This window comes from Nothobranchius furzeri, chromosome 12 (assembly GCF_043380555.1).
Source record: "Nothobranchius furzeri strain GRZ-AD chromosome 12, NfurGRZ-RIMD1, whole genome shotgun sequence".
Lineage (NCBI taxonomy): Eukaryota > Metazoa > Chordata > Actinopteri > Cyprinodontiformes > Nothobranchiidae > Nothobranchius > Nothobranchius furzeri.
The window spans coordinates 71,462,457-71,475,984 of NC_091752.1; the positions used below are offsets into that span (position 1 = coordinate 71,462,457).

The following is a 13,528-nucleotide window of genomic DNA, read 5'->3' on the forward strand; positions in this document are numbered from 1 at the left end:
TCCCTACACTCTCCTGTTATTCATTGAAACTTTTGTGAGGAAACAGAAACGTGTAGTGTGTAGGGAATGAATAGCGTATGTGTTCCGTGCATCGAGAAAATGACACAGGACGGTGTGATTTGAGTGGAAGAGTTGAGAACCACAGCTGAACATCAGTCCAATGTGTGGCAGTAATGCGTCGCCATGTTTGTTTTCCAGACGTTGGAGGAATCCTAGAAGAAGAGCTCGGTTACGCGATTGGCCAAAACCGGAAGTAAACATTAATCTGTATTCTGAGGAGAGAAGCATAGTAGCGGGCTGCTTGGTCTTAGACATTAATCAAACGGCTTTTAGATTCGGGGACAAACCGATGCGGTATAATGCTAAATCCGGAGGTCTGACAGGGTAGCCTGATAAGTTCTGCCCGACTTTTCTCCAGCGCGAGCGCCTAGCAGCCGAGCGTTAGCCCGTTAGCTAACGTTAGCCAAGGTGCTAATTAGCAGGTAAGTTCTTAATACATGTGAATTAATGTAGCAGATTAATACTTGCATTTCTAGTCTTACGTGTATGCTAGTTTATTATTTAATTCTATGTTTTATTACCAAATCGAATGTAGCAAGCCTTTATCGCCACAGTTCCGGGCTCAGTAGCACATTCAAACCATTTTACGATGTTTGCATACGGTTCGCTCCCAGGACTGAGCCATTTCCTGCTCTCTAAAGCCAGTTACAGGGTTTGTTCTTGTGTTGTGTGGTTTATAGCGCGCTTGCGTTACAACTGCTTAAAACGCTGACATCACTTTGTGTGTTGGAGCTCACGGCCGTCTTTTCCGATGCCTTTCAGTTACAAAAGTATTAACTTTATCTTTTATATGTGGTTCTAGATAGATTAGAGAGCATCGTCTTCCTCCATCTGGTCCCGTCTTCAAAGCCTTTACTCGGTTGTATGCTTAAACCAGGGTTTTTCAGGGTGAATCACACACGTTTTTTCTTATGTTCATGATGCAGGTGTCTAGTCTGAAAAACATCTACAGCTGCTTATTTCTTGCATTAACTGATGAAGAGGATCATGAGATTAGAAGAGGTGACTGTTAGTGAGGATGAAGAGGGTAAAGGCAGGTGGTCCTGATGGTGACAGACCTGTGGAGGTATAGAAGCTTTTCACCGGGTGCTTCAGCAAGGTCTTGATGAGGATAGCTGAGGAGTTGTGTTCTGGTTAGGGCTGCAGCTATCAGTCACTTTAATGATCAATTTATCTGCTGCAGTAATCTTATCAATTAATCAAATAATTGGATAAGCTCTTATTTTTGCTTTGTGGTCGAATTGTAACAGAGCAGTACTAGTTGTAAGTATCAGTACCAGTTGTAAGTATCAGTACTAGTTGTAAGTATCAGTACTAGTTGTAGGAAAGTAGCTGTAACTTCACTTAGGTTTTATATGTTCAGCACTTTGGGCGACAGCGTTGTATTTAAAGTGCTCTATAAATAAATGTGACTTGACTGTACCAGTTGTAAGTATAAGTACCAGTTGTAAGTATCAGTACTAGTTGGAAGCCTGTTGTTGCTTTAGCGCCCAGGAGAGAGCAGAAGCTAACCGTTAGCAACTCCACAACATGGCAGAACTCCTTCAGGCTTGTTTTGTTTTTGCGTCTGACTTGTATGGCAGGACTGTAACTACATAGTTTCCTGACAGGGAAACCTTATCAGATTTGTGCACTAAAACTGGAAATGAATCCGTTCTAAAGAGGATTGTGTCAAAGTTTCCAGGGAGGTGACTGGTAAAGTCAGAATAATGGTGTAGTTGATGCATTTCTACTTGAGTTGACTTGTTCTGATTGGCTAGACCTCTAAATGGTCAGGATGTGTAATTTGCTCCCACTGGCTGGGACTGATCGAAGGAACTGATTCTACCGAGTTAGTTTAAAGAAACGTGATTTAAATGGGAAGAAATCGAGGAGGAGTATTCCTGGTGCTGTGATTATGAAAACAGTTCATCCTGGTAAAGTTACTGCTGCGGTCTGAGCTGTGGCTTTGTAATTAATCAGGTCTAAACACAAAGAGACCTTTTCTGGGCGAACACCTGGACATAAAGTTTAGCACATTGTTTTGGCAGGTTTGAGCTTTTATTTTGTAATCATTTGGTTTGAGTTGCCCTGTTGTTTAACACCTGTCCCAGGTGTGACCCGACCTGAACCTGACCACTAACTAGCTACTTGTGTTGGTTTGTACAGGTGTGAATGAGTGACGTGGTGCCTCCCACAGCTCTCAGTGAAATCCAGCTCCGTTTCCTCTGCCACAATGACATAGGCAGTGTCAAGCTGCTCTGTGGGGATTGGTTCCCAATCGAGTAAGAGCTTTGTTTTGTTTGTGTACGACCACTGGGCACAGTTGAAACCATCAGTGTTCATTTCACTTTAAAAATCAATTGTGTGCACTCAACAGGTTTGTCTTCAGTGTTTAGTTAACGTTAGAGATGCACCGGTTCTGGTTCCCAGGGCCGATACTGGTGTGATTTGGGTATATAGGTTGTGTTACAGTGATTATTCACCATGCTGACCCCTGCCGCCAGGTACCCAGACTCATGGTACCAAGATATCACTTCCAACAAGAAGTTCTTCTCCCTCGCTGCCACCTTCAGAGGGAGCATCGTAGGAATGATCGTGGCCGAGATCAAAAACCGAACCAAAGTACACAAAGAGGTGGGTTCTGCTATGTCCCTCTGGAGGTGAGGTATGGGTCGGGGTCTGCTAGTCACACGTGAAGCCATCGTTAAGTGGGCTAGTTGGACCCAACAGAGGGAATTAGACAGGAAAAGGGCAGAAATGGGTGACAGAAGAACAGCTAGTTGTGTTGGTGCGTGCGTGTTTCAGTAACTGGATTATCTCACTGCTAATAAACACGAGTGGCTATTTAATTTCTGTTCTTAGACACAAAAGATGAACTAAAACAGCAAAGATCTGTTTTATTTCAAAGGGGAAAATAAATAAAATCACTGAGACACAAATATAAGATGGCTGCCTCCAGCTTTAGGTCGGGTGGGTTCGGTTCATCTTTTGTATTTTATAACAAAACTTTAATAATCCGTCGTTTTTCAGTCGTTTCACATGAAAAAGTCCAGCCTCGACTTTAAATGTGTTTCTCAGCAGCGCCGAGCCTTTCTCATCCAGATTAAACCTACAGCCTTACTGGAAGTTAGTCCATCCGATAATGGTACAAATAATAAATATTATGTTTGTCTTTTAAGGGAGTAAAACAGAAACGCGTGTTCAAGCTAAACAGCATAACAGTAGTTTAGTAAAATAAAGTTAACCCTGATTCTAAAGGCTCTGGAGACCCTGAAAAGATCTACAGCACACGTGTGGCTCATTCGTCGTTTAGAGGGTGGATGGATGGATGATGGATGGATGGGTGGATGGATGATGGATGGATGGGTGAACGGATGGATGGGTGGATGGGTGGACGGATGATGGATGGGTGGGTGGGTGGATGATGGATGGATGGATGGATGGGTGGATGGATGGGTGGACGGATGGATGGGTGGGTGGATGGGTGGACGGATGATGGATGGGTGGGTGGATGGATGGATGGATGGATGATGGGTGGACGGATGATGGATGGGTGGACGGATGATGGATGGATGGATGGATGGGTGGGTGGATGGATGGGTGGACGGATGATGGATGGGTGGGTGGATGGATGGGTGGACGGATGATGGATGGGTGGGTGGATGGATGGGTGGACGGATGATGGATGGGTGGACGGATGATGGATGGATGGGTGGATGGATGGATGGATGGATGGATGGGTGAGTGGATGGATGGGTGGGTGGATGGATGGGTGGACAGGTGGATGGGTGGACGGATGATGGATGGGTGGGTGGATGGATGGATGAATGGATGATGGGTGGACGGATGATGGATGGGTGGACGGATGATGGATGGATGGGTGGATGGATGGATGGGTGAACGGGTGGATGGGTGGACGGATGGGTGGACGGGTGGATGGATGATGGATGGGTGGATGGATGGATGGGTGGACAGATGATGGATGGATGGGTGGACGGATGATGGATGGGTGGGTGGATGGATGATGGGTGGATGGATGATGGATGGATGGGTGAACGGATGGATGGGTGGATGGGTGGACGGATGATGGATGGATGGGTGAACGGATGGATGGGTGGATGGGTGGACGGATGATGGATGGATGGGTGAACGGATGGATGGGTGGATGGGTGGACGGATGATGGATGGATGGGTGGATGGATGATGGATGGATGGGTGAACGGGTGGATGGGTGGACGGATGATGGATGGGTGGGTGGATGGATGATGGATGGATGGATGATGGGTGGACGGATGATGGGTGGAAGGGTGGACGGATGATGGATGGATGGATGGATGGGTGGACGGATGGATGGACGGATGGATGGGTGGGTGGATGGGTGGACGGATGATGGATGGGTGGATGGATGGATGATGGATGGATGGGTGGATGGATGATGGATGGATGGGTGAACGGATGGATGGGTGGATGGGTGGACGGATGATGGATGGGTGGGTGGGTGGATGATGGATGGATGGATGGATGGGTGGATGGATGGGTGGACGGATGGATGGGTGGGTGGATGGGTGGACGGATGATGGATGGGTGGGTGGATGGATGGATGGATGGATGATGGGTGGACGGATGATGGATGGGTGGACGGATGATGGATGGGTGGACGGATGATGGATGGATGGATGGATGGGTGGGTGGATGGATGGGTGGACGGATGGGTGGACGGATGATGGATGGGTGGGTGGATGGATGGGTGGACGGATGATGGATGGGTGGGTGGATGGATGGGTGGATGGATGGATGGGTGAGTGGATGGATGGGTGGGTGGATGGATGGGTGGACAGGTGGATGGGTGGACGGATGATGGATGGGTGGGTGGATGGATGGATGAATGGATGATGGGTGGACGGATGATGGATGGGTGGACGGATGATGGATGGATGGGTGGATGGATGGATGGATGGGTGAACGGGTGGATGGGTGGACGGGTGGATGGATGATGGATGGGTGGATGGATGGATGGATGGGTGGACAGATGATGGATGGATGGGTGGACGGATGATGGATGGGTGGGTGGATGGATGATGGATGGATGGGTGGATGGATGATGGATGGATGGGTGAACGGATGGATGGGTGGATGGGTGGACGGATGATGGATGGATGGGTGAACGGATGGATGGGTGGATGGGTGGACGGATGATGGATGGATGGGTGAACGGATGGATGGGTGGATGGGTGGACGGATGATGGATGGATGGATGGGTGGATGGATGATGGATGGATGGGTGAACGGGTGGATGGGTGGACGGATGATGGATGGGTGGGTGGATGGATGATGGATGGATGGATGATGGGTGGACGGATGATGGGTGGAAGGGTGGACGGATGATGGATGGATGGATGGATGGACGGATGGATGGGTGGGTGGATGGGTGGACGGATGATGGATGGGTGGGTGGATGGATGGATGGATGGATGATGGGTGGACGGATGATGGATGGAAGAATGGATGGATGGGTGGATGGATGGGTGGACGGGTGGATGGGTGGACGGATGATGGATGGGTGGGTGGATGGATGGGTGGACGGGTGGATGGGTGGACGGATGATGGATGGGTGGGTGGATGGATGGGTGGACGGGTGGACGGATGATGGATGGATGGGTGGGTGGACGGGTGGACGGATGATGGATGGATGGGTGGGTGGATGGATGGGTGGACAGGTGGACGGATGATGGATGGGTGGGTGGATGGATGGATGAATGGATGATGGGTGGACGGATGATGGATGGGTGGGTGGATGGATGGATGAATGGATGATGGGTGGACGGATGATGGATGGGTGGACGGATGATGGACGGGTGGATGGGTGGACGGATGATGGATGGATGGGTGGATGGATGGATGATGGATGGATAGATGGGTGGATGGATGATGGATGGGTGGACGGATGATGGATGGATGATGGATGGGTGGATGGAGTAGATGACACACGTCCCGGAACTATTCACTCTTTTATGATTCTGTTTATTTTGTTTTTAGTTCTATAATTTCAGATAATTGTTGCTAATCTGAATGAAAGGCGATGCGTGCTGGTAGTTTATCACATTTATCAGGTTATTTTTCATCATTCTTGTCGTCGCTGAATGAAAAAGTCTTAGAAAGACCCTGAGCTTCTGCCATCTACGCCACCTACGTTCATCACCAGCTGACCTTAGAGCAGGATTTTCATTCGTGTTCCCCGTGAGTCGTTCGTTCAGACCGAGATCCAGACAGACCGGTAAACCGGGCCTGGACGGGAACGTCGGAACATCTTCTGACTTCTGATTGGACGTGGAGTACCAAGTCTGTAGATCCCTGATTGGTCACAGGATTTAACTTCCTAAAGGCTGCAACGGTAAAACTGTGTGCGTGTGTGTGTGTGTGTGTGTGTGTGTGTGTGTGTGTGTGTGTGTGTGCGTGTGTGCGTGCGTGCGTGCGTGCGTGCGTGCGTGCGTGCGTGCGTGCGTGCGTGCGTGTGTGTGTGTGTGTGTGTGTGTGTGTGTGTGTGTGTGTGTGTGCGCGTGTGTTTTTCAGGATGGAGACATCCTGGCCTCCAGTTTTCCCGTGGACACACAGGTAGCCTACATCCTCAGCCTGGGTGTGGTGAAGGAGTTCAGGAAACATGGAATAGGTAAAGTCTTCATACGGACACGACGTGTTCCTCGTTTTCTTCGGTGCAGCTCAGATGGAAGTTTGAGCCGGACCTTCCTCCGCCCGAGTCTTCATCTGTAAATACTGTTGCTTCAGTTCTCGTATCAGCTGGAGCAGAAAACCCTGGATTATAGATGAGCGGAGATTAGGAGGCGTTTCGGACCAGATGAAGTTTAAATGATCATCTTACCTGCCGTAGATGGATTCATGAACAGCCTCAGCTCAGAGAAACAGTAATGCTCTTCAGGACTGATGAGCTAACGGCTAGTTTAATCACAGTCTTGATTGCACTCTAAATTTCATGGAGACTTTTACACACCCTGGAGCGACTCAGTCCGTGTTTTTATGTGGGGTGAAAACATCTGGTTTGGTTTCCTCCATCTCTGAGTTGAAAATAATCTCTTAACTCCTAGCAAGCACAAGTAGCTGATCACTCATATGTCTGTTAATCACACAGAAGATTAAATGTTGACCTGCATCATTTTAAAGGTGTACATACAAATACAAAATCAGCATCCATACGTGGTTAAGTAGGGTTCCCACGATGAGCCCACAGAGGAAACGAGAGGAGATGGAGCGTAAAACGAACGTTTTATTCCCAGACGTTTCCACAGTGAAGAACGGAGCTGTGGATGAACGTTTCCTGGTAAGATTTTGGTCATTTAGGTGTGAAATTAACAACCATAAAAGTTAGACCCTAACCCGACGACTGCTCATACTCCGGTTGGCTGGTTCAGACTAGCTGTTAGCTTATCAGTCCTGTGGGACTGAACTGAGGCCATCCAGGCAGCGATCCTTCACAGATGAGTCTGGTATGATCTGTGGCTGCTATAGACCCTTCATCCCGATGTCTCTGTCCTCCTCCTCCCCCCCCCCCCCCCCCCCCCCAGGCTCCCTGCTGCTGGACAGCCTGAAGGAGCACATCTCCACCACCGCCCAGGACCACTGTAAGGCCATCTACCTGCACGTCCTCACCTCCAACAACACTGCCATCCACTTCTACGAGAACAGGGACTTCAGGCAGCACCACTACCTGCCCTACTACTACTCCATCCGCGGCGTCCTCAAAGACGGGTTCACATATGTGCTCTACATTAACGGGGGCCATCCTCCCTGGACTATATTATATCCTTTTGTTAAAGCAGGAAATCAGATTTCTTCTGTTTATCTGTCTCTGTGGCACTCGGTGTTTACATGTGCATCAGGAACTGAACTATTTTTCTGGTTAATCGTGCTGAAGCCTCCAGAGATGCGGTAGGAAACCGACTCTCTGCATAAACGGCTCCGTTGAGCTGCGGCCGGTAACTTCTGGAAGTGAAGAGACCACAGAAGCAATCTTCTTGTAACACCACGGCCACACGGTTACACGTGTAAGTCCACGAGACCATCCAGAACGTCCCAGATGAGCTGCGCTGCAGCAGCGTTGTTGTTTTCCATCCACATCCTGTTTATCTCCGCCTGCATCACTCCCGCCAGCGCTTGTTTACTACTTCCCTTGCTATAAGCTAACCACAGAATGCCGACACCAAGGGCGCAAGTCGCCACCTGCTGTACCGGAGTGGAAAGCACTTCACTCGGTTTTCTAACGTACACATGAACTAGTTTATCACTTTAGATCAACTCAGGTGTGCGTGTAAACTCGCTGACACATCAGAGTTCAACATTAAAGGGATAATATGTAACTTTTTCATGTTTTTAAATCATTTTCTTGGGCGAGTTTGTGCAAAAATGACCCTTTACAGGCTTAATGAAAGGCCACCCGGCCCCTATCGCCCCCCTGTGGCCAGAATATTCACACACTTGCAACTTCAGAGTGGTGGGCTGCCACCTGTGGACTTAGAAATGGAGCTGACATACCAGGCGCTGCAGTCTGGTTCCAGCACGCTTCCTGCACATTTTAGATCTGGAACACGGCTGATTTGTTTAATTTAGTGATGAGTCGCCCCTGTAGACACTAATGAAGGCTGGGGGGCGTTGCAGCTGTTAGATTAAGGTGTTAAAAAGACAAACGCACAGCGCCGAGATACATTTCATTTTTGGTTCTACTGAATGGACACTAGGGGGTGCTAAAAGCAAGCCAAGACCTCCGGGGGTGCCTTTAAACTAACAGAGTGATGGAGGTCCACTATGGTTTGCATCAGGAGCCAAAATGAAAACTGACACATAAATTCAGTCAGACGTGTTTTCTTTAACTTCCTGCTCCACTGACTACATCCAGCACATCGGCTCCACTCTGGCCAGCCTGAACCCCTGCTCCATCTCTCAGAGGCTGTACCGCCAGGCCCAGTCGCTGCTGCGCTCCCTGCTGCCCTGGTCCAACATCGCCTCCAAGACCGGCATCCAGTACAGCAGAACCATGTGACTCTCCTGTTCAGGACCTCGGCTGGCAGTCTTCCCCGTACAGAGCTGACAAGAGTCTACCCCTAACCCACATGTCGTGTGGCTTCCTGCTCAGGACTCAGGTTCAACGTGACCTCTGAGGCTCACGGCCCCGACTCGGCTCACATTTAATTCTGTTCTGTCCCTCGTGCTGGCCTGTGTTTGTTTTTAGTGGCATACGCACCTGTCACCTTATCTTATATATTACCCCTTCAGGCCCAGCGAAGTACAGGGTCAGAGGTTAGAGGTCACAGGAAGAGGTCTGGCTCTGCCCTAGCAATACTATGTATACTATTTGTACATAACATATTTAGCTAATATATAAATTTATCTACTCGTGTATGCCTGTCCTAGTGTATGCTGTTGGTCGTCCCTTTTTAAAGACTGCATCTCCATCGCCGTCCGTCAGCTTGACAGGAAACGAGGGCGTTTTGACCTTTGGTCTCCTGTGAGGAGGCTTTTTGATTGGAACAAACTCGCTGACTGACTGGTTCAGTAGGACCTGGGGTCATCCCTTCAAACGCGCAGAGCGGCTGTTTCCTTTCAGAATAAAACTTCTATAGCCGGATACAGAGTAGGGATGCCGACCGTTCAAAAGAGTGAAGATGTTTCCAGAACTTCCTTTCTGAGCCATCCACACTGAAGAGGTGGCTTTTAGGTTTGTTTTAGAGTACGGCCCAGTCACAGTTTTTATGTCGGCTCGTAAACAAAATAAAATGAAAGTCCCGTAATGTTCCCAGACAGACATCCTGTACTTGGGTGGGCGTCCGTATGTTTCCACAGGTCTGTTCATGTCTGAGCGCTGATGCAGAGCGGCACTTCCATGGAGTAAAGCTAAAACGAGCTCTGTTCAGGTCTGTCAGGATTGTAGACCTCTGCCCCGGTGTTCCAGTCGCTCAGTCTGATGGTTTCATTGTTTTAATCCAGATTTTTTAACGTGTGTGTGTGTGTGTGTGGGGGGGGGGGGGGGGGGTTCATTGTAATAAACATTTCTCACCTGTCCTGTCCATGGAAGGTGGCTCCAAACCATTTCACATTGTTAATGCAATAAATCAGGTTTAGCGAACTCGAGGTCGGTCTGTTTTTCGGGACTTTATTAAATAGTTTTGACCTTTTATGGAATGATTAACTCTTTCATTCATGATTTTAGAAGGCTATCACTTCTATTTGCATTTAACTCTAAAGGTCCTGTATCATTCAAACTCCTCTCTTTGGAGCTTTGATTGTGTTTTCCTAATGAAGAATCTCCCTGGAGCGGTTTTTGGCTTCATGCGTACGGTTTCCTGTCTCAGCTGCAGATCCTCTGCTGATCTACAAAGTAGCTGCAGACAGCTGGATGGGGTTGTTGCTGCATCATCATGACCCGCTCCTCCCCATCCAGGAAGTCTGGAGTCCCTCCTGCCCTGGACTGTCATCACTAACACTCGGTCTCTCTGTGTAGCTAGCAGGGAGTTTAATCTCCACAGTTGTGAAGAAGTGAGCTCGTCTGCACTTAAAAGTGACTGTGCGTATTTTTCCTTGCAATAGGGGGCAGTAGACAGCTAAATTGTTGCAAGCAAGCTGTATTTTTGTGGTGGAGTAAGACCTTACCAACGGATGCCCATTAGGGGCAAAAAACCCTGGGGAGTGCAAACTTCAGAAAGTTTAACAAGCACACCAGACTCCCTTTCATCACTGGCAACTGCTGAAGAGGTAAAAGTGTAAAACAACGTTTATGAATGTTGAAAGTTGTGTAATCGTTTGTTACAAATCAGTAAATGCATTTTTGCCCTCATGGTCTCCCGTAGAAGGAAACATGGCGTCTAATATGTCATCGCCTGAAAACTTGGACCCACTCACACGTAGACCTGATTTTTATGGTTATATGTAAAGAAGCCACCAATATTTTTCTACACCTGGGCATCATTTATTTCATTTTCAACAACATTTTGATGGATATTTCCAGATTAAGGATAAAAACTACACATTGTCCCTTTAAATAAAGTTTAGAACCCAAAACGGGGTTTTTGTCTGCAAGAGGAACAGGATCGCTGTCCAGCCTTCCTGACGAAGAGCACAAACGACCACACGGATACAAACCGCTGGAGAGGTGTCATCTCGTCTTTGAGCAGGTCCTACAATTACCCAACATATAGAAATTAAGAGCATTACAGAATCAAACGCCTAACAGGTGTGCAGGTCTACGATACCCGTGGTGGCTGGCAAAGCGAAGTCGTCTCAACAAGGTGAGCGATAGGACTACTGGTGGGCCCCTCAAATCCACACGGCTGGTCAGCCAGATACCCCGGGCACTGCTGCTGGAGGCTGATGGTTGCAGGTTAAAACTGGTTTTGGAGAAGGGTGGTTCAACGCTGCTAGTCGTGTTCTATTGGGAGATCTGCTGGATCTCACAAGAGGTGGTGTTCAGCATTTTGACTGGAATTCAACATCAGAGGAAGTGTCTCCCTATTTTAAGAGTCCGTGTTGGACCAATCAGAGGCCAGAAAATGTAGGAGGCGTTAACAAAGTCCCTTGACGTCACATCTAACAGACCCAGTGAAAGAAATAATTTCAGTTGACATGTGGTCTAAGTATGATCTAACTGTCATTGTGAATACACTTGTGATGAGCGGGCGACGCTTGGGCCCGGCGGGATTCGATCCCGGGTGAGAGTCACCCAAAGGGACATCCCCATGGTCAAGCAGCCAGGGCGCAGGATGCTCACCTGTCACCTACTGATGTTAAAATGTGACATAACTGATATTAAAATCATCATTAACTCATCAGTAGATTCGTTTGTGTATTTAAGATCTGAAATAACGCATTTCAACAATAAACAGTTATTCTACTGGCATTGCTTTGGTGTTTCCAACACTACACCAGCAGAGGGTTTCCAGACCCTCCTGGTCCGGTTCTGCTGATCCTGTGGGAATGGTAGCCTCATGTTTCTGTTCTTAGCTGACAGGAGAAACAGCTGGAGTGGTCTTCTGCTGCCGGAGTCCATCTGGAGCAGCTGGTGTGCTTCTGCAGGCCTTGGTAGAAACCAGAGCTGCTGTTGGCTTTCTATCATCTAGAACCAGGCTGACCTCTGACCCTAGAGATGGTTGTGGGTTCAAATCTCAGCAGATAAGGAGGTTCTGACACCCTCAGACCCGCCCGTCTGGTACCAACAACCCGTTTGAGTACCTCTTCTCTGCTCTGATGCTCACTGAACATCTAGATGAATAAGTGCTACTCTCTGATTGGCTGATTAGATATTTGCGTTAAAGAACAGATGTACCTAATAAAGTGTCTGACATAACTATCTGTTAATAATTTAATTATTTAAATGCACAACTTTAATAACGATGAATAATGTAGGTACTTCCCCTCATGCAGCACCGAGATCATCCAGCAGATGGCAGAAGACGTGGGAAGCTTGTGAGGGACGAACTAATCCCGGTGAAGAGGAAGTCTTATTAGATATGATATGCTGTAAATCCTCTAATACAGGCCGGTATTCAATTAAAGGCCGGGTCTCCAATTTTGGCCGGAGTCGGCGGAGGTGAACAAAGGCCGGTCTCTTATTGTGGCCGGGTGGAATGTGGTAACAAGCAAGTACGGGGGCGGTTGTGTCATCGTCTCACTTTTGATTAGCCAGTGATAGACCGCGAGGGTAACTTTAACCGTGCGGAGACGAAGAGGAGGCGACAATTTGATATCAAGTTCAAAGAGAACGTGCTGATTATGCTGCAGAACTCTGGGGAGCAGTAGCAGGGGTTGTATGAACTAGTCACTAGTCCACTTCACCGCTCTATAGTGACTTTTTATGCCTGTCATCGACTAGTCGCTGTCACGTGATAATGACCGGCAAGATGCAGTCCACGGAAAAGACAGCAGCCTGCTGTCAGCAGGTGACAAGCTCCTGCGCTCGGGGGGCAACATAGGTACTGACACGCGATCGTTCATGTCGGTTCATTTCCTTTGATGTTTTCTGTCTTTTGTTTGCGCCTGATGTGTTTCGCTGCTGTGGAGCGGGGCGCATCGCCTTGTCCTCCGACGCACCGATCACTGATGCGGCCACCAAGCAGGGAGCGCTCCGCTGTTTTTGCGGTCGGTAATCTGCCTCCTGAGCACGGCCACAGTAACAATCAGGTGTTGCCAAATTATTTAACACGCGATCGTTCATGTCGGTTCATTTCCTTTGATGTTTTCTGTCTTTTATTTGCGCCTGATGCGTTTCGCTGTGGAGCGGGGCGCATCAACTTGTCCTCCGGTGACGCACCGATCACTGATGCGGCCGGCAAGCAGGGAGCACTCCGCTGTTTTAGCGGTCGGTAGATCTTTTAGAACTGCAGTTCAAAGGTAACTCATGAGGTGAATATATATGAACCCAGGTAGCAGTTTCTCTTTAGGACTGGGAGGAGATGCAGGAAGATAATAAACAGACAGGACAGAAAAA

At 48.4% G+C, this 13,528-nt stretch overlaps 1 protein-coding gene across 1 annotated transcript; it reads left to right on the forward strand.

The window, feature by feature from the left end:
* The first annotated feature begins 253 nt into the window (after window positions 1-253).
* Window positions 254-9,322, forward strand: naa60 (N-alpha-acetyltransferase 60, NatF catalytic subunit). Its single transcript, XM_070543034.1, has 6 exons — window positions 254-482; window positions 2,209-2,324; window positions 2,547-2,676; window positions 6,613-6,709; window positions 7,620-7,854; window positions 8,935-9,322. The coding sequence occupies exons 2-6, from the start codon at window positions 2,215-2,217 to the stop codon at window positions 9,089-9,091; spliced, it is 729 nt and encodes a 242-aa protein (XP_070399135.1). The 5' UTR covers window positions 254-482; window positions 2,209-2,214; the 3' UTR covers window positions 9,092-9,322.
* Window positions 9,323-13,528: the final 4,206 nt, after the last annotated feature.